This window comes from Aptenodytes patagonicus, chromosome 19 (assembly GCF_965638725.1).
Source record: "Aptenodytes patagonicus chromosome 19, bAptPat1.pri.cur, whole genome shotgun sequence".
Classification (NCBI taxonomy): domain Eukaryota; kingdom Metazoa; phylum Chordata; class Aves; order Sphenisciformes; family Spheniscidae; genus Aptenodytes; species Aptenodytes patagonicus.
The window spans coordinates 3,441,101-3,464,106 of record NC_134967.1 but is presented as its reverse complement, the minus strand read 5'-3'; the positions used below and the strand labels follow the sequence as shown (position 1 = coordinate 3,464,106).

The 23,006-nt window shown below is 35.7% G+C and overlaps 1 protein-coding gene across 5 annotated transcripts in view; it reads left to right on the top strand.

Annotated features, from left to right (window-relative positions):
* Positions 1-23,006, top strand: part of VPS13D (vacuolar protein sorting 13 homolog D) — a 110,812-nt gene that overhangs the window by 26,953 nt on the left and 60,853 nt on the right. For 2 of the 5 annotated variants that reach the window (XM_076356196.1, XM_076356194.1), the window contains exons 26-46: positions 2,290-2,512; positions 2,993-3,203; positions 3,340-3,511; positions 4,863-4,975; positions 5,510-5,719; positions 7,752-8,017; positions 8,197-8,330; positions 9,274-9,429; positions 10,025-10,250; positions 11,148-11,222; positions 11,950-12,156; positions 12,624-12,713; positions 13,741-13,881; positions 15,112-15,234; positions 15,876-15,950; positions 18,380-18,485; positions 18,838-18,990; positions 19,632-19,767; positions 20,781-20,828; positions 21,596-21,746; positions 22,383-22,593. In XM_076356196.1, the coding sequence (XP_076212311.1) occupies positions 2,290-2,512; positions 2,993-3,203; positions 3,340-3,511; positions 4,863-4,975; positions 5,510-5,719; positions 7,752-8,017; positions 8,197-8,330; positions 9,274-9,429; positions 10,025-10,250; positions 11,148-11,222; positions 11,950-12,156; positions 12,624-12,713; positions 13,741-13,881; positions 15,112-15,234; positions 15,876-15,950; positions 18,380-18,485; positions 18,838-18,990; positions 19,632-19,767; positions 20,781-20,828; positions 21,596-21,746; positions 22,383-22,593 (3,227 nt within the window). The remainder of the gene's footprint in view (positions 1-2,289; positions 2,513-2,992; positions 3,204-3,339; positions 3,512-4,862; positions 4,976-5,509; positions 5,720-7,751; positions 8,018-8,196; positions 8,331-9,273; positions 9,430-10,024; positions 10,251-11,147; positions 11,223-11,949; positions 12,157-12,623; positions 12,714-13,740; positions 13,882-15,111; positions 15,235-15,875; positions 15,951-18,379; positions 18,486-18,837; positions 18,991-19,631; positions 19,768-20,780; positions 20,829-21,595; positions 21,747-22,382; positions 22,594-23,006) is intronic. The other 3 variants (XM_076356195.1, XM_076356199.1, XM_076356197.1) reach the window with 3 other exon arrangements.

The following is a 23,006-nucleotide window of genomic DNA, read 5'->3' as shown; positions in this document are numbered from 1 at the left end:
ACCCTGTTTAGTAGCTTTTTCAACTCTTCACCAAACAAAATCTCAACAGTGTGAGTAGCAGAAAATAGGGGTCTGTATTGGCTGAGACTTGCTGGAACACACTGGAGAACAGAATTGGTTTTAATTTTTTTTTTTTTCTTCCTGCTCTTAACAAAACTGAGTGTGTAGTTGCTTGCATTATGTGAAACCTAATGAAAGGTTTCCAGTGAATGCTTGAACCCAAGGCTTAGGCGCAGAACAGGGAATAGTTGGTGTTGCTGTTGAGAGATGCAGCCACAAAATTTGGGGTAAGGCAGGTCTATCTTGGATGGCTTTTTGTATCTAACCTATGCAACAAAATGGGTAGTTGTTCTGGGAACCCCCTAATCCCCTTTTAAAGGGGGGCAGAAATTAGGTGGACTAAATTGCTACAGCAGTTTTGTGGCATGTCTGTTACCTCTATGTGATTTATGTCTACCAATGTCTTTACTGTAAGGGAATATTGGACTGTAATATTGAGTTTTCTTCTGTACTCTAGTGTGCTGACGTATTTAAAGGTTTGTAAGTGGTAGATACCTAAATTAATGTTAAAAGTTAAAGGATGTGTGCACAGTAATTCTATTTCAACTTAAAAATACTGTGTTACGTAGTGCTATAGAAATTTGGGGGTTTGAAATGGGGTTGGGTGCGGTTTGGGGTTTTTTTTTTTTTGTTTTGTTTTCATTTTTTCTTTGTCCTATGTTTATTTTTGAGGATCTGATTTTACAAGGCAATGCATACAAGGATCCAGTTTTATTTGAGGTATTTCACATCTTTATAGTAGTGTTCAGGTGCTCCTCATTCATTTTTAAAAAAAAGGAAATTTTCTTGTGGAATTTAGCACTTCAAAAGTTCCTTTGTATGTTAAAAATGATGTTTCTGTTCTAAAGACTGCTGAGTTCTGTAAGAATTGGATTTAAATTTGTTGTGGTGTGCTCTTTATGCATGTCTGAGGAGCTATTAATTTGGATTTACTGCAAAAATTCATAGATTTATAGATGATGCGATGATTTTTCTTTGCATGTACTTTTCAGTCTTGTCTTTACATTATTAAGTTAAATGTTAACGTCTTCAAATTTTTAATCTTAAAATTCTTGATCATGGCTGCAATGAATTTTTCTAATGAATAATATTTAAAAACTACGTAAGGCAAGTAAGATTAATAATTAAAACCAGAAAGGAAAGTTTATGAGTAAGGATTGTACAGTGACATCAGAAGCTGGATACAGAAAGAAGATGGGAAATGATAGTAACAATACTGCAGTCATGGGTAAAGTGACCAATCCCAGAGTAAGGGGCAAGTGGATCACTAAAGACAGATGATTGTTGTCTGCTAGAGCATGTGAAGCTGAGTAAAATTGAAACATGAGGTTAATAAATTTAAATCATGACAGACTAAGTGAACCCTGAAATTGGCTTTGGACTTTAAAGGTAGTGTGTAAACCTGTTTCGCCAGACACATGTTTTTGAGAGAATAAATTCCTAATGTTGATGTGACTATTTTACGAGCAAACGATACCCTTTGCAGGTTTTTGATGCTAGACAGCATCATGAAGGTGGAAAAGCTTGTAAGATTTCCACTGGGTATGTGGTAGAGGGGAAATGTCTGAAATGTTATACATCAATATTAATGAGCTTTTCTTTTTTCACCCGTGGGGATTTTAACAATGAGGGCAGGGATTTATTCTGTCTTAAACTTAGCTACTGCAGAAAAATTTTGGGACATATTTTGGTACGATGACTGAAGTATTTAAAGTGCATAAAATGATAACTTTGTGTGTAGAAGTGTTTGTTCACATATTCTAATAAAATATTAAGTTGCTGACATCTTGCAGAAATAATGGCATATGTTGTTTTCATGACCTGAAGATGTTCTGCAAAACAGCTTTAAATATTTAACAATCTTTATTCTACAGAAATGCTTGATATCTTGACAGTCCTACCCCTCTATTTTGTTTTTAACTTCATTTACATGGGGGCTTTGTTTGGTTTTGTGCAAAACCCACTGATGTTGAATTAATTTCTCACTGAAAACATTTCACAACTTTTTTAAAAATGTTGCTGAAATTTTTTTTTAAAAGAAAATGCTTTAATCTGCTGTTATGGTTATAGGAAGAGAGTTTGGCCATCTTTCTGCAGTAAAAGATACTGGAATTCAAATAAAATACTTAGTTTTTTGAGAGGGGTTTGTTGCAGCTTGAACCTTGGTGTATTTGTTCCTTAGAATTTAAATTAAAAATCTATTGTTAATTACATAATTTCTTTCATTAGCAGGATTCAGTTCAATTTTCATCTCCTTTGGGAACCCCAAAACATATCATGAAGAAAACAACAAGTGCTGATGAATCAAAAGTGGTGATGGAAGGATTGTTCATGAAAAAATCATCAGGAACAAACATTTCTAGGCTGAAGAGTGAGCCTGTGTTGAATACCTTGAGTAAGCAACAAGGGCAGCAATCAAAGCTACCTATTGCACCAAACCCTGACAGCCCAGGTGTGTGACAAATAGTAGAAACCCCATATAGCTCTTCTTTTTCCTTGTAAAATAATGCAGTGCAATTTTGCTTGTATCTTATGTGACACTGAAAAAGTAAGGCTCTGGGTCTAAAGATTGTAGATTTAAAAAGAAATGACTTAGTTTCAAGGTTCATTTTTGCAGCTTAAAGGATTAGGGAATTGTAGTTCAGTTTCTGGAAGAACAGTCCTGCAATTTGGGCATGTTTTGAGATGCATATTGCAGACATATAAGGAGTATAGTTGGACTCTTAATTAAGAGTTTACATTTACCTGTGAATGAGCTTGGTATCTAGTAGTTACAGATATTGATGAGGGTGAATAAAAAAAATTTAAAAAAAAAAAAAAAAATCGGAATAACTTCCAGGAGAAACTAGATTTCTTTTTAAAGTAAGTTGCATTAGTTTTGTACAGATGCTTTTTTTTCTTTCTTAATATGTTGTCTCCTGTGCACTTGCAGAGGATCACATCTGCCTCTTAGACTGCATTGTGGTTGATCTGCAGGACATGGACATATTTGCTGCGGAAAGATATCAGAGAGGGTATTCAAAGGCTGTGGAAGATACAAGTGCGGACTTGAGCTTTCCATCCTACTTTGTGAGGCAGACAGGAGGAAGCCTATTAACAGAACCTTTCAGACTGAAGTTACAAGTAGAGAGAAACTTAGACAAGTGAGTTAATCTAAACAGGATCACTTAATGCTGTCAGCCTAAAGCCAGTGTTCTAGATGCCTTTTATTGTATCTTAAAAGTATTGCCTGCTGTGTTATAGCACCTTGAAATACCAGGGTTTTTTCTGTTGTTGTAGAGAGCTAAGTCATGCAGTTGCAGACATATCAATACATGGCAATCTGTCATCAGTCCATTGCTCTCTGGATTTGAATAAGTACAAACTGATACGTGGACTGCTGGAGAACAACCTTGGGGAGCCAATAGAAGAGTTCATGCGGCCTTATGATTTGCAGGATCCAAGAATTCATGTAAGAGGAACCATATGCAGTTGAAATTCTGTCTTGAAATGTCTGGGTTTTTTGCTGATTATGCTAAATATCTGTTATTTTCTTGTAGTTTACCAGGTGGACTGGTAGATTTGGGAAAAAAAAAAAAAAAGAAAATTTAGGTAGACAAACAGCGAAGGAACATTTTTGTCTGTAGATACTCCTGTGAATTCAGGTTTGTCTCGGCCATACTGTTGTGCTTTCAGGTGTGGCTTGCTCTTATGATGGCTTCATGTTTCTGAGATTCTAATCTTCAGAAGAGACATGTGAGAAACAGCCATCATTGCTTGTATTTGTTAGTTCATTTTAGGTCTGCTGAAATATATCAGTCGGGGAAAAAAGTTAACAAATCTGTGAAGTGTACTTTTTTTTTCTGAAGTATTTAAGCTGAGCTGCTATTGCAGTATATTATTGGTACATTAACAAGCTTTAAGATTTTTCCATTTGAATGGAGCTTTTTGGAGGGACATGAAGGTTATCCTGTAATCACTTGCAGGGTGATGATTCCTTTCCCATGGTGTCTATGACACTCCTAAAGACTTAGGAGATTATGGAATGTGTATTACTTTGTGTTAAAAGCCGTCTTTTTGTTCTATAAATCTGAAAGAAGAATTTCAGTAATAAAAGCTGAGCCTTTTTTTTTTTTTTTTTGAGCAGGTTCTCAAGTATCGCCTATTTGGCTGTTGTCAAATACTATCCTTTCAGGAAGAGTGTGGGCAGCATCTGGGAATAATCTATATTTATCCTTATTACTGGGAAGGGAAGTTGTTGAATAACATGTTTTCTCTTGATCTTGTGGGGCTTCTAAGCATTGTCTGTGTTGCACGACTGTAATCTTTGCTTAAGAAGCAAATATGTGACCACAGCAGGGGGAAAAGTTGCTAGGAAGCATCTAGGATTCTCTTTAAGATCTCAGGGACGAATGAGTAAAGTTCTACTAGTACAAGTATGCTCTTCATGTCAGGCTTTTCACCTAAAACTCTTTAAAAAAAAAAAAAAAGTTTCAGAAACTACAAATCTGATTTAATAATAATAGAAGGTACCTGAAACAGTTTGAAAGAATTGTTGACTGTTTGGTTTTTTTGGAGGGATGACAATGGCAACATTTTGTTTAAGAACAAAGAAGCTATAGAACAGTAGTGTGAAAATGGTTAATAGACATTTTTCAAGTTGAAGGCTACACTGTTGTGAAACATAACTTTTTTTCCCCAGCAATGGTTAATGAAACTCTTTGAAGGAGGAAGACACTACAGCTGTTTGCATTTGTCTGAAATATTAATTCAGGAATGAAACAGATGATCTTAAAAAGAATGTTGGTGTTTTCCACTTTCAGACAGTTTTGAGTGGAGAAGTGTATACTTCTATGTCGTTCCTCGTTGACATGGTTAATGTGAGTCTGGAACTGATGGATCCAAAAGGAAAAGACGGATGCAGCTCGTTAGCCAGGTATGAATTGTCTTTTGTTACTGAATACCTTATCCTAAATACTCTGCTCATCTGAGAGATTATAGGACAGGAATTAACATAATACATGAAATGATGGTTTAATAATGCAATGAAATAGAATTTCTTAATTAGAGTCCAAATTGAGAGTTTCAGCTGATCTGAAAGATGAAAGGGAATGACACTGTTCAAAAGATACCATCTGTGTATTTTAAGTTGTCCTTGAAGTCACAGTTCAGTAATCAGTTGACTTGCCCAGGACAAATGGTATTCTAAATAAGAAAATGTTGAGAGGTAATCTTAAAAAAACAGATTTCTGCTATGTTGTTTTGGGTTTTTTTTAATCCAGAGGTTCTGTATCAGTGGAAAATATTATTGCATACAGTACAGATCTACTTTCTATCTCTGTGACGTGAGATGTGATTATAGTTGTTTTAGAAAATACGTAAATGAAAGATATCAGCAGTATACCATGCATACTTTTAAAAGAAGTCACTTCTAGAAATAAATGTATTGTTTTGCTTTTTATTCTCCTAGGTTTGATTTTAAGAAATCCAAGTTGCTTTTTGAAAGCTCTTCAAATGGAACAAAGTCTGTAAACTTGGTTTCTCATTCCATGATGGCATTTGACACACGTTATGCTGGACAGAAGTCTACTGCAGGCATGCCGAATGTGTTCAATTGCATCTTTCAGTCATCAAAGAATACTAGTAGTCCAGGAGCAATCCAGATTGAATTGCACTTCAGGTTGGTAATTCTGGGATTTGTTTGTTTGTTTGTTTGTTTGTTTTTAATAATGACATACTCGATCAGGATTGTCTTGGGTTTAGTACAGCTGTTATTAATGTAGATAAACTTGCTGGCATTGGATTTAAATCTGAAGGCATTTTTGGGGTGGTCAGTGGTAGTTGATAGATTGAAATCTGCAGTTATGAGTTAACTGAAGGTTGTTGGATTTATTTTTTTTTTTCCCCCTCGTTGCAATAAAAAAAATTTAGATTTGAATGTGTAATGTATCAGATGAGGTTCTGGCCTATTAAAATCAGTAGTGCTTAAAGCTTGATAAGTCTGGCCTATCACTTGTATGTTTGCATAAAACCATATTATAGAATTTTTAATATAAGTTGCGCGAAAGCTGTTTTCCAGTAGGTGTCACACTTGCCTTTCTGAGAGAATCAAATAAATACAGAAATGGCACCTTTTTCAAAAAACAATCTCTACATTCTCTTCTGTATTCTATCGTACCCTGTTTGGTTTTCCTTATCCAAATCTCATGGAATGCTTAAAGGTATCACAGTGGATATCGGTTTTGTTCTAATTTAACAGCGAAAACAGGAATACAAAGTATAATGTCAGTATTTACCTGTATCAGCATGGTGTTTTGTTGAGGGATGTTAACTAACAAAAAAGAGAGTAAAGTGAGATGACTAGAGATGTTGCTTTCGCTTTTAATCGGGCTCACTGACCAAACTCAGCTTTCTAACTCTTTTATAAGTATGATACCTCCTGAAGCAGTTGCAGGAGTTGAAAAAAAATCTGTGGACTATTTTAATCCAGTAGAAAATCTTGAAGACACTTGTTCATAAAAAAACAAACAAACTTTAGGCAATTGGCAGAAATTTGTTGTATAGATTTGCATAATGCATGATGGTTTTAAGTACTTAATAAGTTTGTGTTCAGAAAGACACCAAGATTTTGATTTGAATAAAACTAAAATGCCATGGGATTTACAAAAAAAAAAAAAAAAAAAGTTCTTCATGTAACTGTTGATCCACTATCTGCCTAGATTGGAGGTTAGTTTGCACAGTATAGCCTAATCTGGTTTATGAGTGGTAGTTTCAGGAATTTTCTTCCCAACTGTTGTGCTTTTAAATTTTAGCCACATAAGCATGTGTTACGTTTTTACTGGTGAGAGCATCCTTGGCAGTAGATGTAAGCTTTTGCAGAGCTCAGTGATAGTGTTATACTGGCTCGTGCCTTTTGGAAATATCCTGGAGAGCCAGGGAGGGTTAAAGGCTTTTACTATTGGAAGCAGTGCAGGCAGGCTGCTTCTCACAAAGGAATTACAGTTCTTCAGAGATTTTATAGTTCAGACTGTGTTGAATGTAAAATTGTTTCATGGTATTTAAGCACTTAGATTATTTTCCAGTTAGCGTGACCAAATATAATTGATATTCCAGATCATGAAGCCAAACACTTTTATCCCTCTTAGCCAGATACTCAAAATGTGATGCTAAAAGTTCAGTAAGGCTAGCATTTTTTCTGAATGACAAAGAAGCTTCCTGTGCTGCAAAATGCTGTCAGAGTGTGAGAGGAAACACATTGTATGTCTAATCTGAGGGATATGGAGCCAGGACTAAATTTCACATGCAGTACGTTAGGTTTGATACCGAACAGATGTAAAATAATAATAAAAAGATCAGTTTTAAAATTTGAGACTTTGCAAATTAGTATCGATAATGTAAATGTATTAAAGGAGCTTTTATAATCAATTTCTTGTTACATAGATTTTTTGAATTCATCTTTTGTATCATTACAGCTTAGAATTCATGTGGTTAAGATCTGTTGGGTTTCTGTGGGTACAGCAACTTGATGAATTTCAATCTGTTTATATATATATGTGTGTGTGTGTGTATTTTAAAGGCCAGATGCTGTAAACTAAGTGTAGCCCTATAAAGTTCCATACAGTTCTTACTTGCTAGATACTGGTAGTTTTCTGCATAATTTTAAATATATGCAAGATGTAAAGTTCATGTGTATGCTTCTCTCTTCTTAAAAGGTCTACTAAGGATTCCTCCAGTTTCACAGTTGTTCTGAACAATCTTCGTGTATTTCTAATATTTGACTGGTTGTTACTTGTTCATGACTTTTTATATACTCCTGGAGATACCAAAAAGCGAGAAAATCACCTTTCTTCCTGGCAACGCACTTATAGCAGTGAAACAACTGTAGTTCCAAAAACAGTGAAAAGTGGAGTAGTTACAAAACGTTCATCATTGCACGTGTCTACAGAAAAACAACTGGAAGTTAAGGTCAATGTGACAGGTAAATGTATTCTTCTCTGGTGCTTTTTTAGGAGCTTTTCTGATTAAAAGTCATGTGCTAGTGGGGAAAAAAAGGTCCTTTAAAGAATGGAAAATCAAGAAACCTGCTACAAATGCTTAAAATACCTTAATGGTATTTCCAATTGCCTTGTTTATTATTTGTCATTTTGTTTTGTTAAGGAACGGAATTTGTGGTCGTTGAAGACGTGTCTTGTTTCGATACCAATGCAATTATTTTGAAGGGGACTACTGTTCTCACTTACAAGCCCAAGTTGTTAGATCGTCCTTTCTCTGGTAGTTTGTTTGGCATTGAGGTAAGAAGAAATAAATTTGCTTTTGTAAAACATCTAAAATAAGAGGAGCTTGTAAAGATACTTTATTATAAATAAATATACAACAGGAGTAGTGCACAGATGATTCTTGAAGTTTGTTAGCTCCTCATCAAATGCTCTCATTCTACAGCAGTTTTAGAATGGTTTTATATTGTTTCTGTTAAGACATTGAAACACTTGACTGTCATCTCAAAATATTGCTGGTTACTAATCTAGCTTCCAACTGTAAACTGGCAAATTAACTGAAAGCTGAGGAGTGACTGGGTAGACAGAAGCCCATGTGGTCAGCAAAGGCCTGCAAGCTGTGATCATAACTGACTTGAGGTGAACAAGCAGTATCATGCCATTGGGATATGCCAGTAGGGATCTTTTGCGAGTAGGAATTTTGAGTATGCAAAGTGATCCTTGCATCCTGTTCAGCAGAGTAGGACCACAGCTGGAGTGCTGTGGCCAGTCTTGGGGAAACAGAGCTGAAGAAGCTCTGAACAGTTGAGAGGAGAGCAACAAGAACACTCAGAACTGAGGGGTACGTAATATATTGGGAAAGTTTAAAAGAACTTGCTCAGAAGAAGAGGCTGTGCAGAGATGTGGTAAATCCTAAATGGTTATTGTAGACCAAAGAACAAAGCGTTTTCCGTATCTGTGATAGGAGGAGTAGTGGAGTTAAGCTTAGCAGTAAAGGGAATATTTGGTTGCATATCAGATTCTCTTTTCCTGAACTTACAGCCTAGCTGGGCACTGGAATAAATTGTCTGGAAAGATATTGGAATCTCTGCTGTCTTAAAGTTTACAAAGGAATTGTCTGTGGAGAACAGTTTGGCTGTAGTTCATGTTTTGTGATAGAGAGTCAGTCTTTGATTTCGAGGTTCTTGCCAGGCCTGCTCTCTCAGTTCCTAATTTTTTTAAAACCATTTTTAATTTTTAGGTTTTTTCATGCCGGTTAGGAAATGAGCAAGAGACCGCACTGTCAATTATTGATCCAGTACAAATTCAGATGGAACTTGTTGGGAATGCTTCCTACCCAAGTGGTTCAGGACTGTTGGATGCTTTCAATAGTGAGGATTTTCCTCCTATTCTAGAGGTAATGTTAAAGGCCTGAATAAAAATACATGCAATAGAGAATACTAGATCATGATCTTGCACAGATTTTTTTTATGCCCAAGGATTCAATAGAATACTTTCAAGTGTATAAGAAAAGAGTACGATAAATTTTTCCTGAAGTGGAAAAGGCAAAGAAATAAGCATGCAGAAAGTGCTCTTAGTGGTAACGAAGGAGTGGTTTCTGGGATGTATTATAGAGATTAATAGTGGGGGAAAAAGGTGGGCTGGTAATGTAGACATGTTAGATAGTTACTAATAACTGAACAAAAAAGGTTTATTTTCTGTATCTCATTATTAGTGTTTATTAGAGAAGAAATCTATTTAGAGGCTTCTTTTTACCATTATACCAAAGGAAAACTTGTCCCCCCCCCAATAGATGCTTTTAATGCTTTTGGTTGTTAGTAAATAGTAACAAGTTTGGTAATTTTATTACTGGAGCTTTAAAACAGTGCGGTCATCAGATTTTAATATTAAATTTTGTCTTCCTTTGGGAAAAGCTTTGTTATTATCCAAAGTATACAGGAAAAACATGTTTAAAAGGGTAACTGAATGTTATTTTTTAATTTTTCATTTAGATTCAGTTGCAAGCACTGGATATCAGACTGTCATACAATGATGTTCAACTGTTCTTGGCAATTGCAAAGTCAATTCCTCAACAGACTAGTGCAGCTATGCCTGACTCAACTGTATCGATTGCTGAAAATACTGCTAATCCTTCTGGTTTAGCACTGGTGAATGAGACTTCCTCCTTTACACATGAAAAGAGAGAGGCACCCAAACGTGTGTTGGATCCCGTTCTCGGTATGTTTTTAACTATTGGAGTGAAGCCATTTTTTATATCTAAAGGAGGTTTCTGTAGTGTGAAGCTAGATTATATGCTAAACACAAAAGATGTTGATATCGTGTAAATATCGTGTAAAACCCTTCATTGCTTTGAATTATCTGATGATAGCATTATACTTGATGGTACTAGAAAAAAATAGATTTTTTTTTTTCTTTTTCTGCTTGTAGTATGACAGTGGGTTGGTTTATAGTAAGTTTTATTTAGCATCACTTGTCATTATAAATCATCGTGATGGAGTATTTCTTAGGTAGCAAACTTTTAAAGGGGAAGAGGGGCCACCTCTTCAAACTCGTTAAACTGATAGTGAAATGGAAAGCATCATAATTACCAGTGATCTCTTCATGTCTAGTAATCTTGTGTTTTGGTGACATTGCTTTTTTACAAACTAAAAAAATTAGTTAATTAATTAGAACAAAAAAAAATTGTTTTTTACAAACTAAAAATTGAACCACTGCCTGACAATAATGAGGAAATACACACTAGTGAAAAAGGCTTTCTTCTTTGCTACTGCACTTGAGAGTCATGTGGGGAGGTCAAAGTAAATAAGTAATTGTGTTCTGAATGAAGAGTTGGTTTACAAAAAAAATTTTAGTCCCAACTGAAATTTATGGAGTACGTTGGCTTCCTGTAGGAGAATAAAAATAGCCCATATATTCTAGAATGTAAACGTTATGGGGTGGGGGTTTCGTTTTTGGTTTTTTTTGTAAAAGCAGTGCTGAATCATATGCTTTTTCTACAGTTGCAATCTTAAACAAACAAACCCCCATTTTTCATACAGATATATCTTAATTTTAGAAGTGAAAACAAGTAGCTAACTGTCAAGGATTTATGATTGGTTAACTGTTCAATTACAGAGGTACAGCTGGCTCGCCTCCAGGAGTTGGGATTCAGTATGGAAGATTGTCGTAAAGCTCTTTTGATCTGCCAAGGTAACCTCAAGTACTCTTAGTTGGCCTTGCAGGTTGTTCATATTACCTAATTTGCAATTAAGTAAAAACTTTCAGACTGTAAGGTAGCTGATGCACAGGCAGTATTTCCTTTTCTTCTTTATATGCCAACACAGAGCCAAAGTAATCTTAAGCATTCTCATTTTTCTGTTCTACTACTGTGTAGAAACCACTCCCCAAAGATCCTTTCTGCCTTTTGGGATGTCATGTGTGGGGTGTTTGAGTGTATTTTTGTTTGGGGGTTTGGGCTGGGGTTTGTTTTTTTTCTTTTATGGTATACCTATTTCTTGCTATTATCCATCTCTTTAGAGCACTTGTTTTCATCTCTTCCTTTTTGAATCATATATTTTACCTACTTCTACATGTAATACATGAAAAGAAGATGCAGCTTTAACATAAGTGATTCTTTTTCTTTAGCACTGTCATGTTTCCCAACTTATTTATAGGCATAGTATTAATATAGATTTATATTTTGTTGCCACTTGGTTTGCAAACTTCAAAACACATTTCTTATTCTTAGAAAATACCAACGTGTTTTTATAATCTTCTCATATTTATGTTATTAAATAGAACACATACAAGGTACTGTTGGTGTCTTGCTATACTTCGTGAGAGAGAGGGAATTAGTTTGCTTCAGTATGTTTTTTAAATAAGTACACTTCATTGAGAAAGTAAATGATGAGTGATTGGTCGTTTCATTTTATCTAAGGTGACTTGAAAAAAGCAGCAAGTTGGTTATTTAAGAATGCTGAACCTTTGAAACCAGTTTCCCTGACCTCTTCTGGTCGAGATAGCCAGGGGATTGTGCCTTTTCAGTTCATCTCTGGAGTGGAAATAAAAGCAGAAAGTATATGCATTTGCTTTATTGATGACTGCATGGACTGTGACGTTCCCCTTGCTGAGTTAACCTTTTCACGTGAGTATCTTGTTCTGCTGAGTGAGTTGCATAAAATTACCATCAGTTACTGTGTATGTTCAGCACCATGCTCCAGTTTCTTAGGACTCATGAAATTTCAACTAACAGTGTTTTGGTGGTGGTGGTTGTTGTGTGGGGTTTTGGGGGTTCTTTTTTTGGTTTTTATTTTTTTTATGTTTGTTTTAATTTTGTTTTAAAGCAGATTACAGTCTTTGTAGGGTTAAGGCTCTGGTTTCCCCTTTATACATCACATAACAAATGGAATCTGTCCTGAGCAGAACCCTAGGGAGGCTCCGTGTTGTAAAGCATGGCTGTCTATAAATGTTATTTGAAGAGTATTACGATATGCTTTTTGTACCATTTCAATTTAAAAGTCAAGACAAAACCTTCCATTGCTTACTTAACAGTTCGCAAAATCAGGAAACTTCATTGTTTTGCATTAATATAACATTCACTTTTTTTTGCAGGTTTGAATTTTCTCCAACATTTGAGAGCCAACCCTGAAGGCTACGCTCATTTTACCCTCTCTGGAGATTATTACAATCGTGAGCTTTCAGGTGAAATACTGGGGGGGGGGGGGGTTGTTGTTTTCTTTATTTAAGTTTAGGAAAACAGCCTTGCCTACTACAGTAGCCTGAAATTCACCCAACGTCAAATACATATAAGGGAATGTGAAAGGTTGACTTTTGTGATCGTGTGTGTGTCTGTGAGAACATGTGATCTTAGACAAGATATCCTAACTTGATATTGGATGGAGGGATGTGGAAAGTAGAGTGATTGCTGATATGAAAGTTGCACTGAACTTTTCAAATGTGATTGCATAAAAAGGTTATCCAAGAACATGACAGTTACGTAACTTGCTGTCTCTGTATTCACTTCTCTTTTTTAGTATTTAATTGTTTCGATGCATCAAATTGTTACTTATTTCAGGGAGGAAAAGGACATGAGGGTAGGCGGTTAGGCTGAAGACAATGGTTTAACATAAGAAGACCATCATAATTTATATTTTAGATACAAAAAAGCAAGTTATGCCTCAATACAGGTCAGCCACTGACAAAAGAAATAATCTAGTTGTGTGTTTTCTCTGAATTCAGAAACTAAATTTTCTGTTATAAAATTGGTGGCCACAACCTCGGGAATTATCTGTCAATAACAAGGTAGTTTTTTTGTTTTTAAAAATATGTAAGGTGTTTTTTTTTAAATAGCTTTTAGACCTTTGTCTTCTGTGATACTGAATAGTAGGCCAACTTACAGTGTGAAATTAATTTTCAAAACTATTTCAGAGAACTTGGTTCCAGCTAACTTCAGTATGAAGCTGTAATTGCCCTCTAATGCTTTCCTTGGAATTAAGATATTTCTGCAAGACTCTACATAGAGTGTACACTGGTTCAAATGGAGGAGCTGGAGCAACTTTGTATTAGCTAGTAAATTAAATCTGTAGGCTTACAAGTTCATCTTGAACACAGATTGAAAGTAAAGGATCTCATTATTAAAGTTGTATTATTAAATACTTAGGTATGTAAACAGCATTCCAATGTGGCCTTCAAATGTGTAATACATGTGACGTTTTCTGTTTGTTCTCAGGCTGGGAGCCATTTATTGAGCCATGGCCATGTTCAGTTTCTTGGCAACAACAAGCTTCGAGCCGCCTCCACCCTTCCCGACTGAAGCTGGAAGTAAAGGCTAAACACCGTTTGGATATAAACATTACCTCTGTCTTCATAGGTACGTAGGAGTATTCCCCGAGAGCATCACTGTACAGTCTAGTTTTCACTGTACTGAAAATGGCAGACATTTCTAATTGAGTCCTGCTGGTGTCCCATAGATGGAGAGAGGGAGATTTGGCCCAAGTCCCTAGATACTTCACGTGATATTGTACACAGGTGTGCATTTAGGCAGCCTGTATTTTATCAGATACTGTGAAAGTGTAAAGACATGAGCTACATATTTTAGAGGTTAGTAGGAATTCTTTCTCTGGTCATATGAATTCTATCAAATTCATATGTTATTTGAAATTTATTTTTAATCAGAAACAGGCTTTCATCTGAAGCTTTCCATACTTTACAGTACTTAAAAATATTTTGATCAGCTCGTCATTTTTCAGTACATTGACAGGCATAGTGGGGAGCTACTCATTTCAGTTCTGCAGTCTCTGAAAACCTGAACTGTCAATTCCCACCTCAGGAAATCAAAACATTTTGTTCATCATTAAGTCAATCTTCATGTAAGCTTCTGTGTTGTGAGACTATGATTATGTGCATTTCCCAGAAATATTGTTGCTTCTTTGGTATGCAAATCTGAATAATTTGGTGGTCATAATAAAAAAATGTAAATGGCTGAGCTTGCAAATGTAACAGAAGAGGCTTCCTTGTTCCTTGAATATTCGTTCCTTTCTCCCACAAGGCCTGTGGGGTTGGCAGAAAGAGGGAGCCAAGGTGGGAGGAAAAGACGCAAATCAATGATTCCTAGGAGTTCCCATGATGCTTTTTAATACTAGTGATAACAAGTAGTAAGGCTAGTTCCTGATTAATACTGTGCCAGAGGACTCCGTTGGTGTCTTGGTATTTATGCAGGAATGTGCATGTACCTCTTACAAAGAAAAAAAAAAATTAGAAACTGCTTCTAACATGAAAATATTTAAGGTTAATTGCCTCCTCACTGAGAGGTTTTACATTGCCACGGGAGTATCTTAAGAACATGGAATTCCACTGAAAGTTAAAAAAAAAAAAAAAAATCTTAAGAATATAAAAGCATTTGGTTTTGAAGACGCTGATGTGATTTCATGAGCTGTTTTTTGTCTTTAACTTACGCAAGAGGCTCATAGAAAAAGCAGTGAGGTAAAACTTTTGCCATTAAAGTGGAGTAACTTTAGTGTTATGAATTCAACATACTTTTCAATTACTTTGTTTACTGCCACCTTGGAGACATTCACTGTCTTTGCTTATATTCCTCTAGAACAATACACATGTACCAAACAGTCATGGATGGAAGATTACTGTAAACAGGACAAAGAAGTGAATGTAATCAGTTCAGAAGACTGGATGGGTTCTTCGGTGGATCCACCATGTTTTGGGCAGAGTATGATACTCATTAATCACACTTTATTTGAAACAGTCCTGACATACAGAGTCATCTGTCTAATGTATTACAAACATAAATATTTGGTCTTCATAGCATACAATGACTTGTTAGAGATATTTGGCAAAAAAACCAAAAATGCTATTTTCTGTTCAATTGTGTTCAGTTCTTTAAAAACAAAAACCTTTCTGGCTACTTAGCTTTGAGTGAGAACTTTGCACTGCTAGTTCTGCTTCCTTTTTCTGTCACACTTTCTCAATTAATGAGTGACTATCCTGTCAAAGATTAAATAAGAGTATTGAGTTCAGGGTGTGCGCAGTTCAGAGGTGGTCTTTTTCTTTCTGTATCCCCAAAGACCTAAATGACTGAGTTTCTGGAAAAAATGCTGTTATATTTGTGAAACAATTCTCTGAGTAATAGCTCTTGATATGTGGCAGGTCTTTTCAGCTTTTCTCCCAGTGTTACTTCTGGAAGAAATTTTAGCAATTCAAATGCCAACTTAGTGTAAGCAAATGGGTAGCGACTCATACACAGATTGCATGATGCCAACTGTCTGTGTCTTTCCTGATGCATGATGGGGAAGAGTCTACCTGTATTTGTGTTTTTTCTTACCTGCTAACTTTGTCTTTCCTGTCTGCCAGGCCTTCCTCTTGTCTACCTTAGAACTAGGAGTACAGCCAGTTTGACTAACCTAGAGCATCAAATCTATGCTAGAGGTACTGTATAGCAGAGAGAGACAAAAAGGTTTTTTTTCTTTTTTGGAAGGCTCTTGTACAATAAATACTGTGGTGTATGTGTGACTTGCTGGTAGATTGGCCTCTATATTTAAAACAAACAAACAGAAAACCCAAAACCAAACAACATAACAGCTACTTAAGCTGCTTAACTTAATATTTCATCCTGGTCTTTCTCTTACATTCCTCTCTGAGCCCTTCAGGAAAGAAGGGAGAAGTATAACTAATCCTATGTAGGAAGACTGTCTTTTTGAGGAAGGTTATATGAGTTGTTGACTATTCAATGTCCCTTTTCTAGAGAGACAGTATACTGTGATTAAAAATAGCGTAATAAAATCACAAGATTTTTTATTTTCTATTCTAAAAATATCCAACAGTATGTTTGATATACATACTTACGCTTGATTCAGCATGTATATTTAGCTACTTAAAACTTTAAGATGCCTTCGGAAGGAACAATCTGTTTTCAATAAGCCTTAGGGAGTAAGGCATTCCTAATAAATATCCTGTTGTTTGTTTTATATTTGACAGTACAGTCTTTGGGCAAAACCATACAGATTAAAATAAGATTTTTTAATTTTTGTTTTTTAAGATTTGTGACATTATGGAAGACAAAACAACATACTTGATGAATATGTTGCCCCTGTAGAAAAGTTGCTGAATGGGAGGAGAGAAAGCTTTCTATAAATTTACATCTGTGGCCCGTTCAGACTGCCCCTTAGAAACATTTTCTCTGAGTGGTTGCAGACAGTTCATAGATGTTTAAAAAAACCCCAAAACTGGAAAATGATAGAACAATTTATTTTTCTGAGGTATTTTTCAGGAAGTTTTTCTTGTGGAAAAAAAACCAAACAACAAAACCTCTTAATATTTATTGTTTGGCTTTTAGTGGGTGTTGCAACTAAATGACTAAATGAGTTACGAAACAAACCTCTTTGTAATGGTAGTCTTTATTTTCAGGTAGTAGTCTCAAAATGCAACTTTTACATTATGTTTTCTTTTGAAAATCAGGCCATAGTCCCAAAAATTCTTTTTTAAAAGTCTCAAAAAATAAATTGGCAATCGATTAAATGCCAGAGTAGAAGTTCACTTGGCTTCTGGTCTGTAATTTTGTAGAACCTGAGCTAGCCAAAAAATTGTATAAAGTCAAGCTCAACACTAAAAAGATTGTTTTATTTGTACTTGGCAAAAATCAGAGTTTTCATTTTCAAGAATTTCATCTTCTTGCCATTTAATTGGAAAGAACTTTCTCTGTAAGCTTTAGAGAGATCAGATTTAAGTCTGCAGTGACAATGTAAGGTATATAGGAATTTGTTGTCATTGATTTGGAAGAAAGTTGTATGCAATCATCAATAACTCCTTCAAAAACTTACCTACCCACCCTGCATTATCCCTCTTGCCTCTGTAAACCTGTGCTGAAGTTATTCTTAGTTCAACATGTGGTAGTGGGATGAACGGGTCTCAGAACATGAAGTACTTCAACTTGAGATCAGTCAGCCTTTGGAGTGACTGAAGATAAATTCTGTGGAATAGATTTCATTTCTGTCTTACCTTTTCTTTAAGCAGCTGATTTATTGTGTGTGCCTTCTTCCTACTTCTCTCATACAAAAAGATGTATGTATTTAGGAAGCAGCCATTTATCTTCCTTTTTAAGTAGTTACTGGAATTTGACAGGGTTTTTTTTCTGTCCAAACATAGTAAGTATTTTCACAGATATGATGTACTGCAGTATGGAAGACGAGAGTAACGCTTGTGTGCTTGTTAGTAATGCATACTTGAAAAAAGTCAAACATTGTAGGTGAAGTTTCTTGTTCTGGGGTTTTGCTGTCCCAGCATTTTAACATAACCAGATTACCTTTGGTTGCATTCAAATTATATTTCATACTTTTTTTACTAGGCTTTATCCTGTATAGGAAAACAATTCTACTTGTTCAGTCTTTGAGGAGAAAAGTCCCATTTAAAGAGGGTACCGGGTAATCCCGTATTCGTCACGTTAAATAGAGCATAAATCTTAATTATAAGTGAACATGTGTTTAATACTTTATGAGCATTTGTATGTACGTGAAAAGTTACTGATTATGATTGGGTTTTTAGTTAGGTTTTCTACATGTTAGTTATAACTGGAGGCATAGTATTTTACAAGACTTGATATGAAGAAACAAAAGAGCATACAGATTAAGCTCAGTTCCTGGGGCGGTTGATGTAGGGCAAGACTTTCTGTTTCCTTTGTACCATTTCTATAATAGTTACTACATTTTTAAATGTTTTTAGTAATCTGTTATGCTGTTTCTTTGATCTGTTCTTCTTTAGTAGTGCAGGCTGTGGTTCTCCAGCCATTGTGTCTCATCTTACATTAGCATTTGATGAATGCTCTTACAAGCATTTAGACAAATCTTTATTCTGTTTTATAGCTGAAATGAAGACTCCAAAACGCAGGCAGCCGTTTGTTCCATTTGCTCTTAGAAATCATACTGGATGTACTCTGTGGTTTGCTACCCTAACTACAACACCTACCCGGTAAGAAGCTGTTGTGGGATCACTTTGACAATATTTGTCTGGCTTCTCTAACATGTCAGCCAAACCCTGTTGTTTTCAGTGCTTTCGTTTTCTTGCAGAGAAACATAGGCAACTCCCAGTCTTTCTTAGTTAAGAGCCTTTTCTTTGACAGTGAGATAGTTTTACTGCTAAAAAAAAAAGGTTGTTTTTTTTTTTTCCAAGAGGCCCAAGAGAATTTGAAAACCAGTCAGACACATTCATGATGTATATGTGTTTACTGCAGGACTTCTATAGACTGAGGCAGACTAAAAAGCACTTGTTACTTGAAGTAGTCCTTTTGTCAGTTTGTAAAATGATGTGATTCTCTTCACAGGGCTGCACTGTCTCACAGTGGGAGTCCAGGTGTTGTTCCTGAGGAAAATGGGACATTGCTGGATGATGCCCATAATGTCAGCGAATGGCAAGAAGTTATCACTGGGGAAGAGATTCCATTTGAATTTGAAGCCAGAGGGAAACTCAGACACAGGTGAAGGGACCAGGCTGTGAGATGTGTTTTGACACACTCATATATGGAACACATATGATCATAGTTGTGAGGGCACTAGCAGATATTAAATAAAAAGTTGTTATTTTTTTAAATCTCCTGTTAATGTTTTGTTTTTAAATATTTAGAAGTCATGTATAGAGTGAAATGATCAGTTGTCTAGTAAGCAGCATATATTGCTATTGGTGGCAGCTGTTCCTAGGCGTGAGTTGGATCATTATGAGCTTTTAGAAAGACTTAGGGACCTCAATTACAAATCAGATGTCCTTTATCCTAAAGGACTGGGGAGGCTGGGGCGTTGGTTGTTGAGCATAAGCGTTATCAGTGTTAAGAACTAGAAGGACTTCCTAACAAATATGTAGCATACTTTTATTTTCACTTGTACGACATAGTTGTACTTCTGTATGTTCATTAGGGAAGGTGGAACAATTGAACAGATGTAAAATCAGGTCTGTCTTTATCCATGAAATGGAAAAACTCAAGACTTTTTTTTTTTTTTTTTTTTTAAATGCTTCAATGAAATTCTTTATTTAGAATCCAGAGGATGTTCTTGGTTTGAACTGTTTGGCGTTTACACTGTATAATAATGGTTAATAGTAATTTAACTTGATCTAACCTGGTAGGCACACACACGATCTAAGAATTCATCAGTTGCAAGTGAGAGTAAATGGCTGGGAAGAAGTCAGTCCAGTATCTGTAGACAAAGTTGGAACATTTTTCCGATACGCTGCACCAGATAAGAACTCATCCTCTTCTACTGTAAGTTCTGATTTAGAGTGTTAGTTTTAATAGAATATGTAATTTGAGAGTAATGATGTCTCCAAGATTTTGATCTTAAAGCAGCTGCTGCTGTCTGATTGTCTTCTTTCCAGTTAGCTTGGATTGGGAGGGTTTGGAGATGCTGGGTTCCTAACTGGCAGTTTTACGCATAACAAAAACACAGACAGAATAGTCAGCAGTTAGTCTGTGCTTAGCAGTCAGAGCTTCCAATGGCAGAACTAATATATTAGTGACAGTGCCATGGACTCATGGAGATTGAGTTTTAAATCAGCACAGCATTTCAGCAGCTACTTTTATTTCTTCTATTGCAGGAATGCTTTTCATGTGTTTAATTTACTTAAAATAAACAACACTGGCAATTTCCTGTAAGCCCAGAGATTGTTGAAATATGTGGCTGCTTAGACAAAATATACTTGTCATGAAGGAAAAATGCAATTGTAATAATCAGCAGGCTGGCAGTTGGTGGTTGAGGCTCAGTGATAAAAATGATCTTGTGGATTTTGAAACTAGTTGTTTTGAGACTAGCTACTGAAAATTGTTGAGCACTGGAGAAATTGGAAGTTGAGATCTTTTTGGTATAAAACAGGATTAGAATCTAATTTCATGATACTACTGACAAGCGCCAGTAGTCTCTTATTTGAATAATTTCTGATGTTTTCATATTGAAGCATAAAAAGCATCATCTTTCTCTGTAACTTGATTCTTGAAGGACAACGATGCAAATTAATGAGAATTGCTGTTCAGGAACATCTTCTGTAGCTTTTTCCTTTTTTTTCAACAAACCTTCTTCCTTCAGCTTCGTTTCTTTTTAAAGCAGTATTACAAACAGGTTTTGCTGGTATAGTTCTGACATGTTTTCCAAGCTGTATTGAAGATCAGAAACACAAAGTGATGAAAGTATTTAGCTTAATGTTCTGTATTACAATTGAGAGTAAGTTGAGTTCAACTTAGAAGTTGAACAATTTTAACTTTCTTGTTTACTTTTCTCCCAGCTTGGAAGCCCAATAAGTAGAACAAATATAATACATCCACAAGTCTACGTGAGTATATATTTTCATTTTTTGAGAGCTACTTAAATAAGACTAGCATAATTCTACAAGTGAACTGGCTTCTCCATCCTTCTAAAACCTTTTCAATAGAAAGGAAACAAAAGTCAAGCAAACAAAACGAACTTTCAAATCGGATCAAGTATTTAACATGACTTACCATTCCTCACCCATGTAAATCGTTGTTTGAAGAATGGGTCTTAAATTCCAGTATGTGAATTCCAGCATGTGAGCCCATATAAAATGTGGTTTTCAGGATTGAAGTGGCAATGACTTTGTGTAATGTAGGAGATGAAACACCACAGTAGAAGGGCAGCTAAAAGTGAAGAAAGTATGACTATTTTAAGAAAGCTCCACCTTATTTTTTAGTTTTGACAGATAGGAATGATGAGTGACTGTTAATTATATGAGGCTTGGAATTCAAATTCCATGAATTTATAAAATAATGTAATAGTGAGATAGCGTATAAAGTGTTCTTTTAGGATCTGTGTTGCTCTTATTTGAACTTCCATCGTTTTGAAAAAAATAGTGGAGTTAGTAGTATTTAGAATTGCTTTTTCATAGTTAATTTTATTGTGTTTTGAGGAAGAGGTACAGGATTGTAAATCATCATTATGAAGCTGTATATACATTAGGCGTTGGATGTAGTTGGACTCAGTTGGCAAGTTTTTACTCCAGCAGTTACTGCTTCAAAATTGAGGTGTCCCTCTTCCAGGTATAATCATTACCTGAGCTTTTTAATGCTTTTAAATATCTTCCAGTTTTCTTCATTGCCTCCAGTTCGTGTGGTATTTGAAGTTACCATGGAAGGTAGCGCTCGGAAAGTGATAACAGTGCGCTCAGCCTTGATTGTGAAGAACAAGCTGGAAACACCAATGGAACTAAGACTAGATAGTCCTTCTGCTCCTGACAGTAAGTGTTGTATGTTCCTTCCATTCTATGAGGAATCTTTAGCTTCCTCCCCAAGAAGATTCACCGCTGCCTGTAATGGTTAACAACAAAGTAGAACTCCCTGGAGGGGAAATGGCTAATCTTAAGAAGAAAGCGATCAGCAGGGTAAGCTAGAGAACCCAGTAGGATTTTTCCTTATTGTTCAGGTAAACGGGGAAAGCTGAGACTCTGTAAAGACTGAATCTTATTTCTGTATGTAGCATGTTGTGTCTTTTAGCGGTAGTCTAGAAGGTTTCAGGTGTTAGCATGCAAAGGTGCAATCTAGAAATGTAGTGATATGCTGATAATGTGTCCAAAATGTAATAAATGAGGTCTTTTTGAAATAAGCATTTTCACTAAAGCACCCAAGGAGAAAGAATTTGAATTCCAGCAAGTTTTTAGTCTGTTTCCAGTTTCAGATTTACACACCTAAAATTGTCTGCTGCCAGATAGTTAATAGGGCTTAAAGCTGGTGTTTGAAACATGCATAAAGTAGCTAGTGTTTTATGTTAAAACGGAATGTGTTGCTTCAAAAATTTGAGACTTGCTAGTTGAAAATTTTATGCTTTTCAGTAAAGGGGCCTGTTTTGATATGTGTATTTTCTTCTCTGGTTGCAGAACCTGTAGTTCTTCCAGCAGTTATGCCGGGAGATTCCTTTGCTATTCCATTACATCTTACATCTTGGCGTTTGCAAGCCAGGCCGAAAGGAATGGGAGTCTTTTTCTGTAAGGCTCCAATTCATTGGACTAATGTTCAGAAGACAGCAGAAGTATGTAGCAGCAAGCGAGAGTGTCATTCAATGGAGTCTGAAAATAGCCGATTTTTCAGGTAATTAAGACCTAATTATTTCTCTGTAAGCTGTGTTATCTTCTTCTGATAAATGAAATACTGTGAAAGTAAATAACAGGAAAGAAAATACTTAGAGATGAAAGCTTCTGCAGTTTAATGGGATGTTTTGTTTGGTCTGTTGAATAATGAGAAAGCATTGAAGCATAACAGCTATATTTCTGTGGGGCTCCTTGAAGCCCCTTTGACAGGGCCTGTTAGCAAATGTCTGAGAATACAAAGTAAGCACACTATTAGTATTTATTGTAAAAAAGAAAAGGTTAGAAAATAGAATGTGACATGTTAAATTATCTAGTCTGTCTCACTGAGAATAATGAGTGGTTTGCCATAGCGTGTTCACAAATACTTGTTCTTTGTCCTGGATGTCCTTTAGTCTGTTCTAAGCCCAAAAATGT